Source organism: Plectrocnemia conspersa, unplaced genomic scaffold (assembly GCF_051122295.1).
Source record: "Plectrocnemia conspersa isolate PC_06_02 unplaced genomic scaffold, ASM5112229v1 ptg000005l, whole genome shotgun sequence".
In the NCBI taxonomy this organism is placed as follows: domain Eukaryota; kingdom Metazoa; phylum Arthropoda; class Insecta; order Trichoptera; family Polycentropodidae; genus Plectrocnemia; species Plectrocnemia conspersa.
In genome coordinates, this window is record NW_028277169.1 from 16,793,065 (window position 1) to 16,814,806 (window position 21,742).

Consider the following 21,742-nt stretch of genomic DNA (forward strand, 5'->3'; position numbering starts at 1 on the left):
GAATAATTTATAGAATTTATCTATGTCGATTATAAATATATAGTCTGTAAGTGCTGGTAAATAAGAAAAATCATATAATGTTTTAAAAAGTAATGAAAGCTACTAAATGAGCTAGCGATCTCAATTGAATATATAGTAGATATCATTGAAAAAATATTACCTTTAATATTATTGAATGATGGTAAAATGTTTTATTTCATAAAGTAAGCTACATAGTTTATTACAATATTAAAAATATATATTTTTGCTTTCATGTTTTGCTTTGAGTTTAATTGCGTGTCATTTTTTAAAAAGAATTATAAATAAACATAAGTAAAATATTTGATAAATTTGAATTTCAATTGCTTTAAATATTATTTTATTTCAATTACATTTAAGCACATATTTTTGCGATAGCAACACCAGCCGGTACTAATCAAATGGCATACGTCAAATGTATGACGTTCGCCTTTTGCCGGTAAATTTAACGTTTGTGACGTTGCATCTAACTTTTTTAACGCAAATTTCAAAATGTTGCGTTATCGAGGACCCAGACAACGCGCTTTAAAACAAATTAAAGAATTGGATGCCTTCAGTCGCGTTCAAGATGCTTGCGTTGAAACGACTCCAGTTGGAGGAACTCTCTCCATCATCGCCTTCATAATAATCGTCACCCTATTCGTATCAGAGGTAATATATTACATGGAAAGCAAAATGGTATTTAAATTCTCACCAGATACCGACCTAGACTCTAAATTAAAAATCAACATAGATCTGACAGTAGCGATGCCGTGCAGTCTAATAGGAGCTGATATTTTGGATTCGACTTCACAAAACGTCTTAGCGTTTGGCGAACTCAAAGAAGAAGATACGTGGTTTGAACTGACACACAACCAAAAAACTCATTTTGATTCCGTTCGATACATAAACACTTACCTAAGAGAAGAATATCATGCAGTATCAGAGTTACTATGGAAATCGGGACAAGCGGCTATTCAAGGCGAAATGCCTCCTAGAACCAGCGAGCCTAATACGGCCCACGACGCGTGTAGAGTGCGAGGATCTCTAACGTTGAATAAAGTCGGTGGTAATTTTCATATAACGATGGGTAAAAGTTTACATTTGCCCGTCGGACATATACATTTAAGTATGTTATACGGAGAAGAATCATATAATTTTAGTCATAGGATCAATCAGTTCAGTTTTGGTGACTCGGCACCGGGAATTATATATCCATTAGAAGGTGATGAACGAATAACCGAAACCGCTACAATGTTGTACCAATATTTTATAGATGTGGTACCGACTGAAGTCGATACTGCGTTCTCAAAAGTCAAAACTTATCAGTATTCGGTCAAAGAGCTCGCTCGACCGATCAATCATCATAAAGGTTCACACGGAATGCCGGGAATATTCTTCAAATACGACATCGCACCTTTGAAATTAAAGGTTTCGCAAGAGAGAGACAATATTTTGCAGTTCACAATCAGATTGTTTTCAGTGTTTGGTGGTATCTATATTATTACCGGTTTTGTGAATAGTATTATACAATGGATAAATAAGAAATTAACGGAAGAAAGACTCGAATACGAATCTGAAACACTTACAGATGGATATGCAGCAGTGTATCAACATCAGTTTGCAGAATGAATATGTTTTATTGTAATACATTGCTCTCGCAAGTTTATTACAAAAGTTGATCGCAATAATCTCTATCAGCAAACTTCAGCAATAAGTTTGATGTTCAATACTGTAACAAAAATTATAAATAATAAATGATATGATAATAAAAACAAAATGCAAATAATATTTACTTATAGTATGTAATAAATTAATTATGCAATAATTTTCTTATAATAAATTAAATTTTTACTATGTATGTACATATGTACATTTCTTGTTTTAATTGAAATTTCTAAAACAATTATATAGTAAACTAAAGTATAAAAATATTCTTGCTCTTTATAATTATTAAAATAGGTATGTACATTGTGAACTCCATCGATATTTAATTAAATAAAAATATTAAAATTGAATACAATAAATTAAAATGTTTTATTTTATTTTTAATCAAAATATTTAAAATACAAGATTTATAAAGTTAATGACCTTGATAATATGTTCGGACGTTTGTAGCGCTATTTCAAAGAGGCTGCTCAGCTGAACTTTGAAGCCCATACACTTTGGATATTAAATTTTTAATATTAATTAATTTCTCTAATTTTTTATTACTAAAATAAATAAGTTGTATGGGTAAAAAGTTGTTTATTTTACATAAAAAATATTGATTTACTTCATTAAAAAGTCTAGTTACGTGGTTTATAATAAAAGACTCAGTAAAAATAATGTTATCTACCAATGTATAACAATACTTCTTATAAATAGGCAATATCAATTAGAGATGAGATTTATTATTATTTGATAAATAAAATGTATATTTAATTTCCTTAACTGAAACTTGCAGAAAAAAAATTCTCAGATGTTGATGTAGCTTTAAAAATAAAAGCTATAACATAATAGTTTCAATACTTAAAATTACGCGCAGACTGGTAAAGCAAAGAACTTTACGAGATGTATTAAAACTAATTTATAGTCAACATCTAGACAAGAGATTTATCTCAATATTGTTATTTCAATTCGAATAATATTGCCACCTATAAAGGAGGTTTTACACATGCAGATTTTAAAGTCTTGCTTGCTTTTCGTCTGTTGCGGGCATAGAGTGAAGAATGTATATACACACACACACACACACACACACACACACACATACACATATATATATATATATATATATATATATATATTCTTTACTCTATGGTTGCGGGAAAGATATAAGCGTGCTTACAAATATCTACAACAGTGAATATCACAGCTTCCAATTTGTGCTTTGTAAAAGAGATCGTAAACTTTTACACGTATGATATATTATTTAAAAAACGCAATTAAAAACATTTCAAAAATTATTAAAATATTTTTGTTATATAGTGATACAAATTATATATATATATATATATATATATATATATATATATATATATATATATATATATATATATAATAGATATAAATTTACATACATAGAAAACATATTTACAGAAAATTTACATAGAAAATATACATATTTAAAAATAAAATTAATTACATTTAAAAAATAAAATCACGGTTAAGTTGGAAATCAGTTTTCTTTGGTTTCGTTCCAACAATACTATCACTTTCTAATGATGTAGAAGAAGATTGGTAGTTCATTTTCAATTTTTAAAAATTCACTATGAAAAATTGTGAGTACCGAATCCAAAAACAGTGCTGGTAACAGATACGTCAAAAAGTCGTAATGCAATAATTTTGTCAATGCGTTGTCCACGTATTCAGACGTATGCGAGAGAAAAGCGATACATGCGCGTAAGAATATTCGTTGTCTCGCTTGTTCTTGTTGAATCGGTAATGTTCATTTCAAGGATTTCGTGTCATATCCGGTTATAAAAATAAGCATATCGGTCTATTTCACACAAAATAAAATATATATAATATCACAGTAAGTGGATGTCAACTCCAACAATATGATTGTGTGAGTAAATCGTATGAGTGTTTTTGGATAAAATGTGGAAGACGTGACGCTCACTGATCTACAATAATGTTTTCGGCGATAACTACGAGGGGCTGAAACCACTCGTTATGTATGGTACTTTTATGTATATCTTTATGTTCTCTTTTTGGTTTGCGATATATACATTTTTATTACTTTTATTTTACACCACTTTTTCGTTCGTGTGTGTGGTAAGATTAAATGTTAATGTATGTGTAGCACCTGTACATATTATATATGTATATTTATGTACATACATACATGTCTATGAATTGTTTGTGTAAATATTGTGGATATTACGCATTGGGTAAACCTGTTAAATCATGATGGTCATATTTTTAATAAATAAATAAAAATATTTTGGCATTTGAACTTGTACTGGAGTAAAATGCGGATAGTGTATGGGTCGCGCGCCGGTTCCCCACTCCGGTCGGTCCGATCGCCGAAGACCCACCAGTGGCGTGCCGCACGCCGCCTGAGGTGTTTCTCTTCGTCGTTGACCTCGCGGCGCGAATTCTTCAAAATTACTTTTGTGACCATCGAATTCAAAGTTTAAGTGTGTTTTGTGTGGTGCTAAGAGCCAAGTTTTGATACCGAAACGAACGTTGGAGCGATTTAAAACGAGGCGAAAAAAGTTCGATCAGGCGGCACCGCGGTGGTGTGCAAGTTTACAAAACAAACCGGCGACGCTTGCACCTGTTGCACGGCGAGGGCGGAGGCTCCGGGACCTCCAGGTGAGCTTTTTACTAGAACAAAATCATCTCATAGTAAAATGTATAGTAAATATTAATCAGGGCTGCCAACGTGAATAAACAAAAGTTCTTTTAAAAAAACAAACGGCTGTCAAACCGACCATAATAGCAAGGATAACGACCATGTCTTCGAGTACTTTTAATTATTATTATTATTTAATTAAGCTGACACGTGTTACGAATACAAGTAATTTTAAATATTTTATTTAAATGTATTTGTCTTTTGATGCTGTGCATATACTTGATGAAATTTTTATGATCTATTCTCAACATAAAATATCATGATTTTAAAGTATATCTTACGTATTGATTTCGACCATATTTAAATGAATTAAATTTGCCTTATATAAATATATATAGTATATACATATATTATTACCGCGACGTCACATTTAATTTAACTACCAAACAAATAAAAAGCCATTTATTTATCAATCAATCATAGGTACCAATTTACAACTTCACATAATAATTAATTCACAGATCACAGAACAGTTAATATTGCTTCTAGTGGCGTGGAAGTAAATATGGAAAGTTTTTATTTATTATATTTTTACATAGGCAGCTACCATACATTATGTCACAGTGGAGGAGGGTCAGGGAATTGTGATAGTGTAAACAAAATAGAAATCTTGTGGAGTGTAATCAAATACGAAAAAACTAACGTCTTTCTTTTATCTAAATTTAACTAAACTGCAGCCCATTAGGACAAGTTACCTACTTTTATGTGTATCTGTAGAAATAATCATATTTATAAATGTTTTCTAACGATTGTGTTGGTTATTAATTTGAATAATATCGATTATCAAAAAGTAAAACTATCCGAATCATTAGCTTTATTTTTTAACGGTCTTGCTGATGGACAAAATTTGAAGGTCGTAACACTCAGTATTGCGATTAATTTTTTTTCTTCATATAATTTAATAAAACATTGGTTAATTATTTATTTGGATACAGCGGATGACGCCATTTGTAATTTACAAACAAAAAATGTTGCCATAATGCAAATATGTAATGCATAAACAGCGTGTTCGAAGATGCGTATAAAACGTGCATTTTATGCAAATCGAACGAAATAAAATGTTTTGAGCGTATTTAAATGTATTAAAAAATGCACGGCCATTATTACTAAGCGGTCTAGTGGGTAATACATTCGCTTTCAGACGATACGACTCCCCCTCCCCCTTAATAAATAAATAAATTACGCCAGATTCACTTAAAGTTATCATTATCCCTTAATTGAATGTTTATTTTAATTTTTAAAAATATTTGCGTTTTTTATATAATATATGTAGTATGTACATATGTAATTATAATGAACATTTTCGCTACTTAATCAGACAATTTTGTCGTACGTGTTATTTACTATTTTAGCCTTCAATCGTGAGCAATCGCATTTATTTTTAATCAGTAATCGTATATACTTTCACATACAATCTACATGTGCACACGGGGACAATATCCTGGCGTTCGAACTAATGGTCTGTTAGTTTGAGAGAACAGGATGCTGCACGGCAGATTGTGTGCACATTCCTTACTCAAGTGTTTTCTTCAACCATCGTTGAATGCAGAATCGATACATGTGTTTCAGCTCATTTGATCTGTTTCACGTGTCGAATGGAAATGTTTAATTCTGACTTTGATTTATATTTTGCTTATCTTTTAATGCTATTCCGGGTTCTACAAAACCAAATAATCTATGACATATATTCTCAAACTTAATCGACTTATCGCCCACTTTTCAACGACAAAAATTTTCATCGTCTACCTTTGAAAAACTCTATTTCTACCTCATTTAATTATAGATTGTAAACGTATCAATGCCCATATATTTTTTAAATTTCACCTAAATAATTATGTAGCTTGTGCAATTTTAGTAATAAACAGCAAGTTTGAAAATAAAATTATGAAATAAAATAAAACAAGATTTTCACAAATATTATTGACCAATGTCAAAAATTAAAATATTTTTTTTTGCTATTTATAAAATTAAAGTACTATTTGCTTTTTATAATAATATCGCTATTTATATTAAATATTTGCTATGTAAGTAAGTACCCTAACGGTTCGGGGTAAACCCACAAGTACCTGTAAAAAACAATTACAGCGGCATTTAAATATTTTATGCAAAAGATATTTATTTTATCATAAATATAAAATGCCTAAGACAATTTCGCACATTTTTTTTTAATAGTAATTTTTTTGCCCACTTCTATCTACGTCCTCTCCGTGGCTCTTCCACCAAATTTCTCCGGAGCCAGCATTGCCCACCGAGATACGTCCATCGCCCCCCGGTAGGCGATATTGGCCACTTTGAGAACATATGATTGAACCATGACTTAAACTTCTTATAATAATATTTTTAATTTAATATTTTTCTTCAAAAAAAAAAAAAACTACGTTAGTTTTTGACATGACTGTATTCAAACTGAACTGAGATTCTTAGCGTTATTTTGTCCAGCATAAGTTAAATACTATTTTATAGTTCTATAATTATTTGATATAGCGCAACTTCTTAGCACTTCAATACTATTTGCTTGCTCGTTATTTAAAATGACCTACAACTTTTAAGCATTTTTTCTCATTATTGACTCAATATGTTTTTTAACAATATCATCACATATCGCTAAATAAAGATGTTCTATGTCCCACACAACCCATAGCGGTAAAGTCAGTTAGAAATGTCTCAGCTTGCAAAGTGAATTTTTGACACAATCTTAAGCTTCTGTTTTCGTTCATGCAAGTTTTGATATTCATAAAACCTAATACCTAATACTTATTTATATTTATTAATTAAAATTCTTTAATTAAAAAAGTATAAAATGAATTTCAATTAATGCTAATTTTGATGTAATGAGATTTTTAATCAAAAAAATCATGACCGTTGTAAAATTACGATCAGCACTCGGCTATTATTTCTTCCGCATTATTTTCCCGGTAATAGTTATTCTATTTGCTTATCTTGATACTAGATATCAGAGATTTTCAACGTTCCACCAACAAATTAAAGAAAGGTTAAATTACATATTATTAACATACATCGTATAATGTAATAGAAGAAGCTTTGCTCGACTTATCTAAAGATGTCTCATAATTTAGTGTTGATTTCACGCTTTCTAGATACGTTCAATTTATACATTCTTCTCGCCGACAACTCAGCATCTCGTGCTGTTCTGTATATCTTGAAACCGTTCATTAGCATCTTCTATTCCGTGCGGAAGGCACTCTTGTCGATCAGCGTTCGATTCAATAGTGCAAGTACATACATCAAACTAGCAGATATCCTCGAGATGTACCATTACTAATTTATTACTAGCTAATGCATGTTTGCAGTTTTTCAAAGCTGTTTTATTATAAATAACCTTGAGAGTATTTTCACCTAAAAGCGATTCATTCCTTGTCTATATTGGTGCCCCTTGTGTCTTTGTTTTCGGAAAGAGGCGAAATGTCACCGAAAGAGTCGCCTTAAATGGAACGCATTTTTTTCACTATTCTTGCATCATATTGAAGCTGCATTTGCATTTTGAGTTCGTCACGAAGTCAAATAGGTGATTTTTTTATGTGCGGAGCTAAACGCCTAAGAACCAATAACGGAAATGTACCACAATAATCGACGTATTCAAACGTAAAGAGTTAACCATATTGTGTGTAGCCAAATAGGCGCATTAAGAGATTTCTCAAACTTGAGATTGCCCAATCTTAACTCGTGCTGTGAAGGCATAAGCGATAGTCTTGATTTTAGTAGAGATTATATTATACAAAGTAGAATATAAAATAATTTGTTATACGTCTTTACGATATTTACGGTGTTCTATCTGAATACTTATTTATTCATTTTTATTTTACCAGTTTATCTAACGCTTATGGGATATTATTTTGCAAAATACTTCTTACCTTTTTGAATATAAATTATTATAGAATCAAGTATCACCAAATATCAGTTTGTTCTGCCTGTTGTAACAATACTTACTCTTATATGTTATTCATTGGCTTAACCAAACTTGTCGATCAAAATGAAAGCAGCTGCTGTTCTTCTATTCCGAAGGTTTGCCTACGTCTATTCATGCTGAACTCTCATGTATTCCATAGCGCGATCAAAATAGTGTCTCTGGTTTCTAGCAGAGAGAAGGTGTTACTCAGAACCAAAAATTCTCAGATTTATATTACTCACAGAAATTTTCATTGCCAAGTAACATCTTCTAAAAAGCATAAAATCGGCAACAGTGAAGTTGTACTGCTCGCTTAGAGACAATATTTTTGCTGGTCGTTTTTTGAAGTACATTTTGAAGCATCTTTTAAATGTGCATATTCTTTCGTTATTGTGTGTCGGCACAATAGATCCCATTTTAGCATTATTGGTGTTCTATTGTTTTATGTTGGCCGCTCTGGTCCGTTATAAATTAAAGGGACACAAATCCATTCATTATAATGGATCTTGTGAACTATTTTATTGTAATTTAATTTCTGTTCAGTATTATTTGCGCATACATATTAAATATTTATATCATAGAAAATATCGCTATATTTTACCGCGAACGCACATAATTGTAGTACATGCCACATTTTTGGACAGTACCCAAAAATAACAAATCTATAGTAATCAATACATATTTTGGTCAGTTGGTCTAAAAATCTAAATTAAGGAAACTTTCACATAAAACAAAATAGCATTAGCTGTAAAGCGCAAAATAATAAATAGTTCTTAGAAGGCAGCGGACGGATGCAATTCGTTCCATAAAAACCTCTGACCCAGAACTTTCGGTGCTCGCTCATTCGCTCGTTTTGTTTTAGAATACTCGACTCACGTGATTGACTTATATGTACATACGTATGTAATTTTGGATTCCAAACAAAGTACCAATTTTGCCTTTAGCCTCACTTTTACTTTCATTACTTAAATTATTCTTTAACCCCTTACAACATACAGTGCCATATATGGCCTCACAAGCTAATTTAAAAAATCTCTTTCTTCTGATTATTTTTTGCCTTGCTCCATACAGTGACATCTTTAGTAACATAATTGCGACCACTTTGCCATCAGGTACCGAAATCAGAAATACGTTAACAGTTGGTAGTCATTTGAAGTGCGTCAGCTGGTAATGACACATTGCTACGTTTTTGAATATTCATTTTTCGTTAAATGTGTAAGTACATACATATATCGAGAAACATTAAATACTGGTACGTAAATATTATGATGATACAGCAATATCTGGTACTCCATGCATTGAGTGCTATAAATATGTATGGCCATATATGGCACTATATGCAATATTCTTTATTTTTGTGTAAAATGAATCCAAACAATTTTTCTTGACACAAATGTTTTTTTGACATACCCAATACAAGCAAAGACGTATATCCGTATCGTGCGATTTTATTTACTTGCCATCTCCTTCTCAATTATGAATAATGATGAAATGAATAGCTCTCGAACTGACTTGTTTTTCAATTTTTACTTTTTCTGTAAATATGTTTTATTAATAAATTGTTCTTTGAAAAAAAATTGAAAAGAGTTGATATATTGTTATATAAGTATAAAGGTGCATTAAGCCGCGTAGCGTTTTTGTGTTTCACCCATTATTGTCCATTTTATTAAAAAAAATTGGTAATTGGTCGCGCAGTATGAATATCTTAGAGTTTTTGATAAATGACAATTTCATATAGTGGTCTGCAAACAACCCCTGATTAAATGGATTGTCACAAGTATTACACTATTAAGCTCAATTCGCCGGCGGGCGAAAAGATTATATAATTACAACTTCATTCGTTATTTTGCTGGTTGTTTACATTCACACGGTAGTAGTCTTCACTTGTGTTATAGTCAATAATTTACAAACATACAATAATAATGATATTAAGATTTATAAAAATGTCTTGTTAATCTTACGGCCTTGTGTCTTATAAATATTATTATTTTGCGGTCAGTGTCGTGTGGAGATTTCTTATCTGGTATTCTGATTCAATTTATGGTAAAATAGTCCAGCAATTTATTAATTTCAAACTATATGAATATCTTGAATTTTAAATGAATCTTCGAGTGCAATTTTTTCTACTTTACCCAAAATTACTTTATTTTGCTATTCCAGAGTTTTTCTGAAAGATAATTTTTCATTGTCTGAAAGATCATTCAATGTAGACATCGTATGATTGTTCCAATCCAATCATCATTGTCCACTAGCTATCCAATTAATTCAACCATGCACAATCTTGTCCTTCGTGCATTACTACTAATGCTTCCGGAGATTTCATTTAACTCCATCACATATACTACAATTTAACATTCACTGTGAGTTTATGATGATTAGCGAAAACGTCACCGAGTCGCACACATGTATTATATCTATCTACATCAAGTGTATGTATCGAATGACAATAAAGTGAATCACTCTCATGCATATAAATCAACGTCCTTCGCTGCGCCTATGTACCGTTATGGCATTGTCCTTAAAAGTTGGTACATACTTGTGTCAACATTGGTTTGAATTGTAACTAGACATGTGCGCAGGTATCATCTTGATTAAGCGTTTTTTTTGTCGAATAAACGCTGGCACACATAGCAACCAGACTCGTTGAAAATTGAGCAACTCTTTCGCAGCGAGCGAATTTCCTTTTATTTTGTAGCTAATGTATGTTTTATTCGTATCGAATGTAGCATCTTTGCAAAGTGCATTAAGAAAGTTTTCGTGCCGATTTTTTGTGGCAGATTTAGTTGATCAAATTACTACTGTACTGAATATTTGTGTGAAGTTATGTTAAGAGTACAAATAATAAGTTTTCTTTCGAGCTGGAAATTTAGTGTAGAGAATACTACTATTTTAGATCTTCTATTGTTGATGTTTATATGCAGTGATTTTTAACATATCTCGGTGTTTAATCTGGAGATTTTAATTTAGGAACTATAACATTATTATATAAAAAAACAATTCATAATAATATCGATCGCGATCTCGAACTTACTGTACCTCTTATCATTGTCCATGTTCTTCAACCATAGAATTCTCTATTATACTCAAATCAATCGGGTTTATTGTAATCTCACTTAAGTCGGTCTAAATTATTGTTCTCTCCTATAACTATTATATGGATTATCAATGATTATCAAAGATGTTACGATCATCTTTCACATCAGTCATTTCATCAGTTTCTAATAAACCTTACAAACGGTTTTATCTACATATGTAGCGGGTAGCAAGTCATTCGTGATGTTGCCGAGTTTCGTCAAACGCGATCGTCAAACCGACCAGCCATGACCACATTCGGTAACAATGATGAGTTATTTAACCGACTTTTATAACTAGCGGTGTATGCTCCTATTCGCCATTAACCAAATTTCACAACAGCGAAACAATGGCCCAAAGCACGATTTGACTTTCGATCATCGTCCGGTTATATAATCTGCTGCATTTCGTCGCGGATTTTTGTGCCTCTTGATTCAATAACTTCCATGCCGTTGTTGTGTCATGCATCAAGCGTTTCTTATGATACCCAGGAAGCAATCGGTCCGTAATGCCAGCGATGGGTTTGATACTTCACGGTGATTTTGAACGATTTTCGTGCGTTCGGAATGGTTGCGAAGTGGAAAAACAACGCCAATGGAAATTGATTTGTTTTTGGTGAAACTCAAATTTACGCATTGCGTGCTGTGTATATACATACAAATATATACAATTGTATGTATATATAAACCGATTATTACATTTTTTGTGTGTAATGTACCATTCACATTACGATAGCTAATGAACAAAAATTCATTTTAAATCGTTCTTACAATTAAGTGTGTTTTGAGTACCTTCGATTTTTATTTATTACATCTCGTTTACGAAATATAGAATGGTATTTTGCTACCATGAGAATTCAGTGAAAACCTATTGGGTATTTCGTACTTGTAAACCTTAAAATTGCAAGAGTTTAATAAATTATTTTTAAATTTCAACAGTTAGAGATGTTTTTGTATAGATATGTTTTATATCGTTGAGTTGAACTCTTGGAGGTTCAAGACGACTGCTTGGCTGGACCAAAACGGACGATCGAAGTAGAAGTAGCAGCTTTCTTTAGACTTCGAAATGTTATCTGTGTTAATTCAGTGAAAGCTACGATTGGATTCGAGCTCAGTAGCAAAGTCCAAGTAGAAGTTCAAAGTGTAGTTCAGAAATGTAGTCCCTCTCGGTGACGAATAAACTATCATTACCAGGCCGTGGCTTAAAAACCTGGTGTCTCTGGCGTTAGGCGGAGAGAAGGGGTTTTTCGGAACCAATATGTCTCAGATTTATATGACTTACTGAAATTTGAATCGGCAATTATTTTCTTAAAAACACTTATTTATCTTGCTCCAAAGTATAGCAGCTTTCGGGGAAAGTAGTTGAAGACCATCATCCTTACTATTTTTTGAGTCTTTGATCAATCTTGATTAATAAAGTCCCTTTTCTATGGCAGCGTTACGGTTTGCTTCATAAGATTCCCATGTCGTCTGGACGAAGTACCGTTACACGAAATAGCATGCTTGATCTCTTTCTTCGTTGCGTGCGACACCCCTCCCACTTCTATTTCTAGGGGATCAGCATCAGTTTTGGATTGTTAAATGAATAAATTTGATTAACCTACAATACCATTAACTTTATTTCATAATTTTGCTACTTATGTATCTGATTTTTTTTAATTTTGAGCAGAATTTCAAAGATTTTTTAAATAAATATAATTATTATAGACATTATTAAATGTGTTCCTACTATTGTTGTTTCCAAAAGCAATAAAATATTTGTATTTATTATAAGAAAAGAGTATTATTATATAATAAAAATAAAATGGTGAATATTTCTTTAGAAGCGCAGGGTAACACCCCCACGGTGTATGGCTGAGAGGCAAATAGTAGTGGATTCTAATTAGAATGTAACGGTAAACCGTCGAGCTCGATAGGGAATCTTATGATGCTTACGGTTTATATACCATAAGAGGGTAAGGCACGAGATCAACGACCCTACTGTCCCCGATTTCTTTGATCTCTCGGTGTTCCTGATTTTGGCAGATGCATACCTAGGATATATTTTTTTCATCATCTTTAGTATAATGCTATTCCCAAAGTTAATCGATTTTAAACATATGTAGATGGTATTGAGAAAAATGCAGTTGTTTTTAAGCAGTTGCTTCAAAACAACTTTTAGCACTTTTTTAGGCAAGAACTTTTTAAATGGCATTTTTGTCGAATATAAACAATAATATTCACTACCATAAGCTTCGTGTACTCTATCAAATGAAATACTGCTTTAAAGCGGCTAGAAGATGTAGAACATGTCAACTGCAAATATACCATATACGATAAAAATGTGCTAATTACCCAGTGAATATATATTTTGCCATCTGATTCTGTGCTTTTTTTTTTTATCGAAAATGACTTTAGGATGAGAAAATATGTTGTTTTGCTTTTTAAGGTTTCTAATCTTAAGGGGTGTGACTTCACAACCAGAAGAACGCCGTTGGAAACTAGTAATACTTTATTATATAATATTACAAATATCGGGAAAAACTATGGTGGGCGAGTATCGTTTTTCTCCGAGCAATGGTGGAGAAGCTGGCGGAGGGATGATGTCCAGTGGATGGTCCTGCCGGTATATTAGAGGTTCGTTCTTCTCTACGACCGTATACTTCACCATCTCAAGCCGTCTGGCCTCTCCTCATTGGAGACCAGCTTTAAGTATCAAGAGTTGCAAAGCTCGCTGACTCGTTTCTTCAAGCCGTTGCACTCGTTTCTTCAAACAACAAAATATGTTGAAGCCTCTAGAATGTGACATTTGCTTGATGGACATCCTACCGAGATCGAATGGTGCAACGGGAATATTGTGACGGTGCTTTTTGTCATCTGGTGATATATTGTTTTCATGCCCGTTTCGCAACAAAGAAATATTCTTTCAATGCATCAGAGAATAATTACGTGTTTTTTTATGTGAAACGCTTTTTTCTGGACGTAACAAGGCCTTTTGTGTGGCCCCTTCATTTACACTATTGTCAAGTTCAGCCTTATTGTGTGGTGGTTACGGTAATTATTGCGAGAGTTTCAGGAAGAACCCCCACAGATTCATGAATCGTGTTTCGACTTCTTATCGCACTGTATGACATTTTTATCGTGCAACTTTCTTACCGTGTGACCATTTTACCGAATTATTCAAAAATATCCAAAAAGCCGAAATATTAACGTACGAAGTTGGTGTGTACAATTGTACACATAGTGAACGAAAAGTTTTTCGCTTATATTTAAATATATAAATCGCACGTTTTTGCATCGTGTTTTAATAATTTAGGCATATCAATTTGCATATTGCGAATCATATTTGTGGGATGATGAGAACAAGGTGTTTTCGAGAACATGTGAGAAATGATAACTCACATATTGTATTTTAGATGTCGTATTCTTGAAATATTAAAACATTTGCTTGACAAATGATTAATTTTAATAATAATAATTTCAATTCTAAAAAGTATAAATAATTTAAAAATAAATTATTATTTTAGTAATTTAAAAAAAAACGGAAAAATCTTTAAATATCTCGAAGCTATGTGTATGTTAGTTAACATGTTTTTCTTTGGGGTCTTCAAATAGCAAGCGTTTTACCTGTTAACAAATTGTCTTTTTAATAATTTTTGAGTCAAACGATCGCAATCGTGTATTTACTGTAATGCTTGTCACTTTTGAAACACAAAAATAAATTTGACGTTTTAATCTAAGAATCCACTACATATAATGATAATATTAATTAAGCAATTACTAATTAGTGAAACGCCATTTTTTTATAGTATGATGATGACAAATTGCAAAAAATGATGAAGTGGAAATTTATGTAAAACAATGTTTTTATTATTCCATAATTTTACCGCATAAATCAAAATGAATTATGTATAAATCAAAATGAATATTCGAAATTAAATTCACAAGAAATTATCCATTAGGTTTTAGTGATAATGTATCATGAGTTGCTGGAATCTTTATTTTTCTCGGCAGCTGTGTGAATTATATTATAATATCAATAAAATTATTTTATAAAAAAACATGTTTATTATGTACGTGTTTTCCTTCCTTCAACGTAAATTTATACAAATATTTTTTTATAGTTTTTACGATGCAACTATCGGGACACTTGTGTAAATAAATTCTGGGAGTTTTGTGACGCGTTGCATTCCTTCGCACACTCTTGGGAGTTCCAAGACCTGCAAGCCACTCGCTTGCACATTCCATTATTAAAAATGTGCACGTTTTAGCATATTGCAGCAACAGTGGTATTAATGTAACCACATTTTTAACTACACATAGTGCAAACCCTCAACGCGGTTAGAGTTTCCGCTTACCACGAATCATCGTTCTCTACAAAATGAAGGCACACATACACATTGCGCCATTTGACAGAAGCCATGTCCACATTTCCCACGTTGCATACTATTAAGTGTTAGCAACTATTTTTTATTATTTCATCATATCTGACGGAGAATCGCTACCGGTATTTGCGCACTGCAACTTTCGCAAACTCTCAACGATGGTTTTTGAACCTAGCATAACCGAAATAGAAGTAGACATGTTCTACGTACACTTCTCTCAGTATATCGATGGACAGGTTCAGTACCTTTAAATCGACCTTCATTCGATACGTGATCGCATTGAGTTTTCTAGTCACGTCGAAGACTGCCCAGTCAAGTTCGAATTGCATATTTTTTTTGTTTATTCAAATTGCATCTAGAACATCTACAAAGTAATTAATACTGAAAACGTGCCTTCGATTTGTATCATATGATAATACATATCTGCAATTACATAGTACCAAGATATTTTTGCAATTACTGCTCATGTGGCTAATTTAATCGCATTGAAGCAATGTTGAATTGATCAATTTTATGGTATAATCTTTAATGTATTGGTGAACTTTTCCTCTTGGCGACTTTAGCTTCCTATTTAGAATTTAACCGGTTTATAATATATATATATATAAAAAAAAACAGTATATCCGTTATGCTCACCACATCCTTACCAAACGTCGATCAAAAAGCTTATTAGGAATATAAAAAAAATCTTAATTCTGTCGTTGATGGAGGCCTTTATTTATGTATTGAAAATGGCAAATATTGGTTATAAAAGGTTAAAATTAGTATGAATTTTTGTGTAACAGTACACTCAATGATTCTAAATCGCTAAAATAATAATTTTCTATTGAGCATATTAGAGACTAGAATGCCAAAGATTATAATGTCGTAACAACAGGGATACCAAAAGAGCCGAACAGTTAAAAAGGATTATGTATCAATGAAGGAAGTTGATTGAGATTGGCTAGAGAAGGAGTACCGTGGAGAGCATTTCTGGAAAATATTTTATGTGGGTTATAAAGTCTATTACTATCATGCATCAAACTTCATGTTTTATCTTTTAATGCCTGTGCGTACGAGCGCATTTTTTGTATAACCTTCGAAAATTGTTTTGCTTTTATCTCGTACAATGGCGCGAGTGAGCGACCTGACTCCAGCGGTCGGGAGCAAGACTCGCGGGAAAAATCTGCATCTTTGCAGTATAAATTATAATAAATATTACGAACGGATATATCAGTTTTGTAATGATAGTAAAGGCTACTTATTTTTACAACATGTAGTATTTTTTAAATTTAAACTATCTTTCTTAGTAGCTACCGCATTAAAATCTATAAAGTTATCCAATTAATTAAAATATAACAAATGTTGTTAAAGCTACTATTTTAAATGTAAATATTGTTAAAATATTCTCAATCATGATTGATATTGAAAAATAGTTGATTATCGAAATAACATAAACACCATTTACTGGTTTATAACTACTTCGCTCAAATACAAAAATCAATATAAATATGGTATTTAGATGAGAGGTAAAAGTGAAAAAATTATAATGAAACGCAATAATGAACAATAAATTTTCAATTAAAATAAAATTTAACTACCGAGAATCAAATCAGACGAATTGCACTACTCCGCGTTTTAAAACAGAATTTATACAAAAAATATTTGTTATTTGAGAAAAGTTCTGTACTATATTTGCGTTAACACAGTCAGTTCGAGAGCTATCCATTTCATCATTATTCATAATTGAGAATGATGTCAAGTTTGGGTTTACGCCCTTACTATTAGCTCTTAAGCACACAATACGGATATACGTTCAATATACTTATCTGTTTATATATAATACAATACTGGATATTTGTACCAACAGAATTGAGGTTTATATTTTTTAAAGTCTATTAATATCGTATAAATCACAGATTCACCGCCATATTTTATTGCATACCAGATGCATAAGTCTAGATTCAATTTTAGACCTTGACACGTATAATGCCGCCGACGGTGCTTCGCTGAGTGATAGCATCCACAGTTGAGAATGCTTTGCATTCCTAATCCAAGAATCTCTATTTTTAAATCGCCACTTCCAATGCAAAGAATTCGTATTTCGTATTGTGGAGAATGGCAGGATAGATACTATTAAACCATCACTGGAAGAATACACGTTCAAAAAAAAAAAAACACCAGACATTCCTTGTCTGGTGTGAATATTCCACGACACTGAAAATGTCACGCGTGACAATGGAGCATTGCTAAATTTCAAAATGTGGATCGTGCATTTTGAATCAAACATTTATGGCAATACAAAGACACTTGCCAGAGCAAAGTTGTCCATATAAGTGCCTCAATAACCCATTAATTTCGTCGATAAGTGTAGATTGCTTAACGATAGATTTACGAGACTGTTGCCATTTGAGCCAATTTAGGTAAAGAAAAAAGGTCAACGCCATCATAACGTTTTGACCCATTTTGTGCCTTCCGAGGCCAATCTACAATCAAGTGCGATTTGATACGTTATTTTTAATATACCTACGATGACTTAGATCAGGGATTATAAACTTTTTGTAATGGCTAGTCGCTTAGCATTCAGGAAAACGAAACGTAAATGTCGTTCGCCTGATAAACGGGTTTTACTCGTTTTGTAAACATTGTTCTTGTAACATGCCATTTCTCTTAAATTATACACTTGTATCCACATTCTGATAATATTCGATCATAAAATTCGTGATCCATATGAAAATCTATCAATCACATGCAGTATTTACGCAGATTTTAGTTCTTCTTGCGCGTCGATGTCGACAATGATCAGCGTTACAGTCAAAAGTAAATTACTAAATGGCGTCTGGTTATATTATTTGCTGAAATCTTTCCGTGCGAAGATACGAAGAGCACAATTCCCAGATTTGTAAATAAATAGTTCATGGTTGCTTTATGTGGTATTCAGATTTTCTCAGTAACTTTTTAAATTTTATACAGAGATTGACGCGATGAAACGTTGATAGGTCTAATCCAAATACGAAGACCATCTTGAAAGAAGATAGAGAATAATTTGTGTGGTCTATTTCGTCGTTGTAAACTGTTTCGGTTTTTACTTATTGATAAAAAAAACATTACTAAATATTTTTTACCAAATAACAGTGTGCAGAAACATCCATCAAATTGCAGTCCAAATTTTTAGTCACATGCTTTTCCATCGTAAGGATGAAAAGAAATACCTTCCATTCTGGAATATAAGAAGCACCCCCATATAATTTTGCCTTCTGGAGTTTACAGTTGCTTGGAGTCATTTATATCTGTATATTTTGTCGCCTTAACGACGAACGTAGTAATGTACTCATATGACCAGTATACATTTATTTTACTCTCATCATAGAGCGCCACTCTTCTTTAATTCGAAACAGTGGAGCTTTTGTATCGATTGGCTCATATTATGCGTGCTAGACGCATTTATTCTATGAATAACGTTTTTTTGGCAGGTATACGACTGCATACATCTGTTTTCCTAAGCCACATATAATGTTTCTCGCAAGTAATGTATCGATTTTCACCAAGGGTACTTATTTTTTGCACCTATTTCTACGTGTTTTAAAAAAGTCTTTGAAGTGATGATCGATTATAACCGATAAACTTTAAAATTTATTTAGTTCATAACCTGAGTGACGAATACACAATAATATCGAATTTTAAACTCAAACTAAATTTGTGGACGATTTGGCATTATAATTTCTAAAAATATTTTCACCACGAAAGCCAAGTCAATTGGCTATTAAACCACTTCAATAAACAATTTAGTGATAAGCCTGACCAAGGATTACGGATTTATTTTTTATGATTTCGAGAAGCGTTGCGTTTTTTGTACATTTAGATGACACAAAGATAGGTTTTTAATGCAATTTTATTTTAAAAAAGCCGAGCGAAGTCGTATTTAATGTTTTTAACTATTGACTAACAACAAATCATTTTATTAGGAAACGAATTTCGAATAAAATCAAGTTGGATAGTGGATGGCAAATTTGTGATGGACACCATTTTTTAACCAAAGCCATGTATATAGCGATAAAAATAGTCTTATCATTATATTTTCAAAGTATTCTATGTTACCATTAAGATAGCACTGTATACTTTTATAAGTTTCGAATCATATTTATTCGATTTAAGTGATAAGGTATTGAAACAGTCACAATATTATTTATGACTGATGTTACTTACGTTTGTACTAAATCGATTTTAGAACCCCTGTAGGCGATACCGTATTATGTATGTATTATACGCCCTGATCCTTATTAATTATTGTTAACCACCTAAGGTCAACGTGTCAATTTCAGTAAATTGTGAATTATGACGATTGTACCAATAAAATGGACGTGGGCGTGGACTGAATGTTTTCATGCGATCGCTTTCGATCCTCATTGCTAAGGTCAAGTTTTGCTTCGAGCTCGGAATTTACCTCCATATAATCTCCATGTAGATGTGTATCCTTTTGGAGTGGAGTAAAAATAACCTCACGTATTCCGCTACACTGGCCAATAGCAATACAACCTCAAAATAGGCCCACTATAATAAGATCTGTGCGGTGATACATGTGACTTTGTCTAATAATGGTACGTTTTGAAGCACGTGATATATTGTTCGGATAAAATAAATTGGATAAGACAGGATTGCATCACACGCGAAATTGGAACGGTACTCTTTTATGGCTTAGTATATAAAAATCACCAGTTTAGTCATTTTTTTGCGCTCTGTACATAAATAAATATGCTATCTTGACACGCGTTTAACTATTGTATATCAAAACGTCAACCTGTTATCAAACGCCATTATTATAATTTATAAGATAAACACCTTTTAACGCCGAAAGGGCAGTTCCCGAAATAACTTTATATCGCAATTTATGCGTCATGTGTTCAAGTGTTCGTTGATATTTTGGCGAAAAATATTTTAAATTGAGTTATAAATACACGAGCTCCCGTTTGTGTAATTTCAACCCCACAGTGTGAAAATATCGCATAAAAGGGAATACAATTCGCTCGTGAATTTTATTAATGTCACGTTTTTAATCTAATGAATGTTTGTTACAATGTTTTTTCCTCTTAAAATGTGGGTAATTATCAGTTAACATAACCGAGAGCTTACCATAAATAAACTAATTAAAGGAGACTAGTAAATTGTATGGATAATATATTTGTTAATTTATTTTATGAGAAGGTTAGATTGAATTGACCTTAATTTTATTATGTTTTTAGAGGACAGAATACTTATTTTACTTTCTATTGTATAATACACCGATATGTTTTAAAAATATTTTTCACTAAAATTTTTAATTATTTTAATCAAAAACTATAGCCCGTTTCTTTTAACAGAGTCACCTTGAGGTCTATCCATTTCGTCATTATTCATAAGTGAAAAAGAGAGACATATTTGAATGTACGCCGTCCCATCAATTTGCTCTAAAGTACAAGATACAGATATACTTGCGATATACTTATCATTACTCCTTTCTATATTTTAAACTATTTTATAAAAATTAGAAATGTTACTATATTTTTTTATGTTGAAATAATGAAATTTATAATCTATCAAAATCAACAATTTATCATTTACGTATGTATACCGATAACAATTTGAAGACGTCCGTGCGCTGCTGGTGTCGGAATAACAATGAAGTAGATGGAACGTATAAGACAACTGCTTGGCGCAAACGGTTTAATAAAATACCACTGTGAAATAGAAGATATTCCTTAAAGTGACTCTGTTAAATGAAATGAAGTATAGTAATATATATCATTATTTATTTAAATGTTACAGTGAATGTATTTTTCAGCAAAGTTATATTTTCACTTGTAGTCCAAATACATTTTTAACAGTAAATATATAGTTTACTATCGAAAATATAATTTAACTGATAAGCGCCAGTGAAAATATAGGCTGCTCTAAAATGTCTATGAAATATTTTTATATTTAATTTTTTTCGAAAAAAGAACTTAAAATTTCGTCTGAAAAATTCGTTTTCTTTGAATAAAATAGTTGTTTTTTTCAATAACTTACGTTTAAAATTTGCTTAAAAAAATATTATTGTATTTTTTCT

The 21,742-nt window shown here is 31.9% G+C and overlaps 2 protein-coding genes across 15 annotated transcripts in view; both read left to right on the forward strand.

The window, feature by feature from the left end:
* Positions 1–395: 395 nt before the first annotated feature.
* On the forward strand, positions 396–1,777 carry LOC148234963 (endoplasmic reticulum-Golgi intermediate compartment protein 2). The gene has a single exon (XM_088186408.1). The coding sequence runs from the start codon at positions 511–513 to the stop codon at positions 1,627–1,629; it is 1,119 nt and encodes a 372-aa protein (XP_088042534.1). The 5' UTR covers positions 396–510; the 3' UTR covers positions 1,630–1,777.
* A 2,243-nt stretch (positions 1,778–4,020) lies between these two features.
* The window catches only part of LOC148234964 (uncharacterized), a 127,954-nt gene continuing 110,232 nt past the window's right edge, over positions 4,021–21,742 (forward strand). For all 14 annotated transcript variants that reach the window (XM_088186373.1, XM_088186384.1, XM_088186368.1 and 11 more), the window contains exon 1: positions 4,021–4,299. The gene's annotated coding sequence lies outside the window, so the exon portion shown is untranslated. The remainder of the gene's footprint in view (positions 4,300–21,742) is intronic.

Bases quoted from the DNA above. Each gene is read 5' to 3' on its own strand.
- LOC148234963 (XM_088186408.1), top strand. From the start codon at position 511: ATGTTGCGTTATCGAGGACCCAGACAACGCGCTTTAAAACAAATTAAA.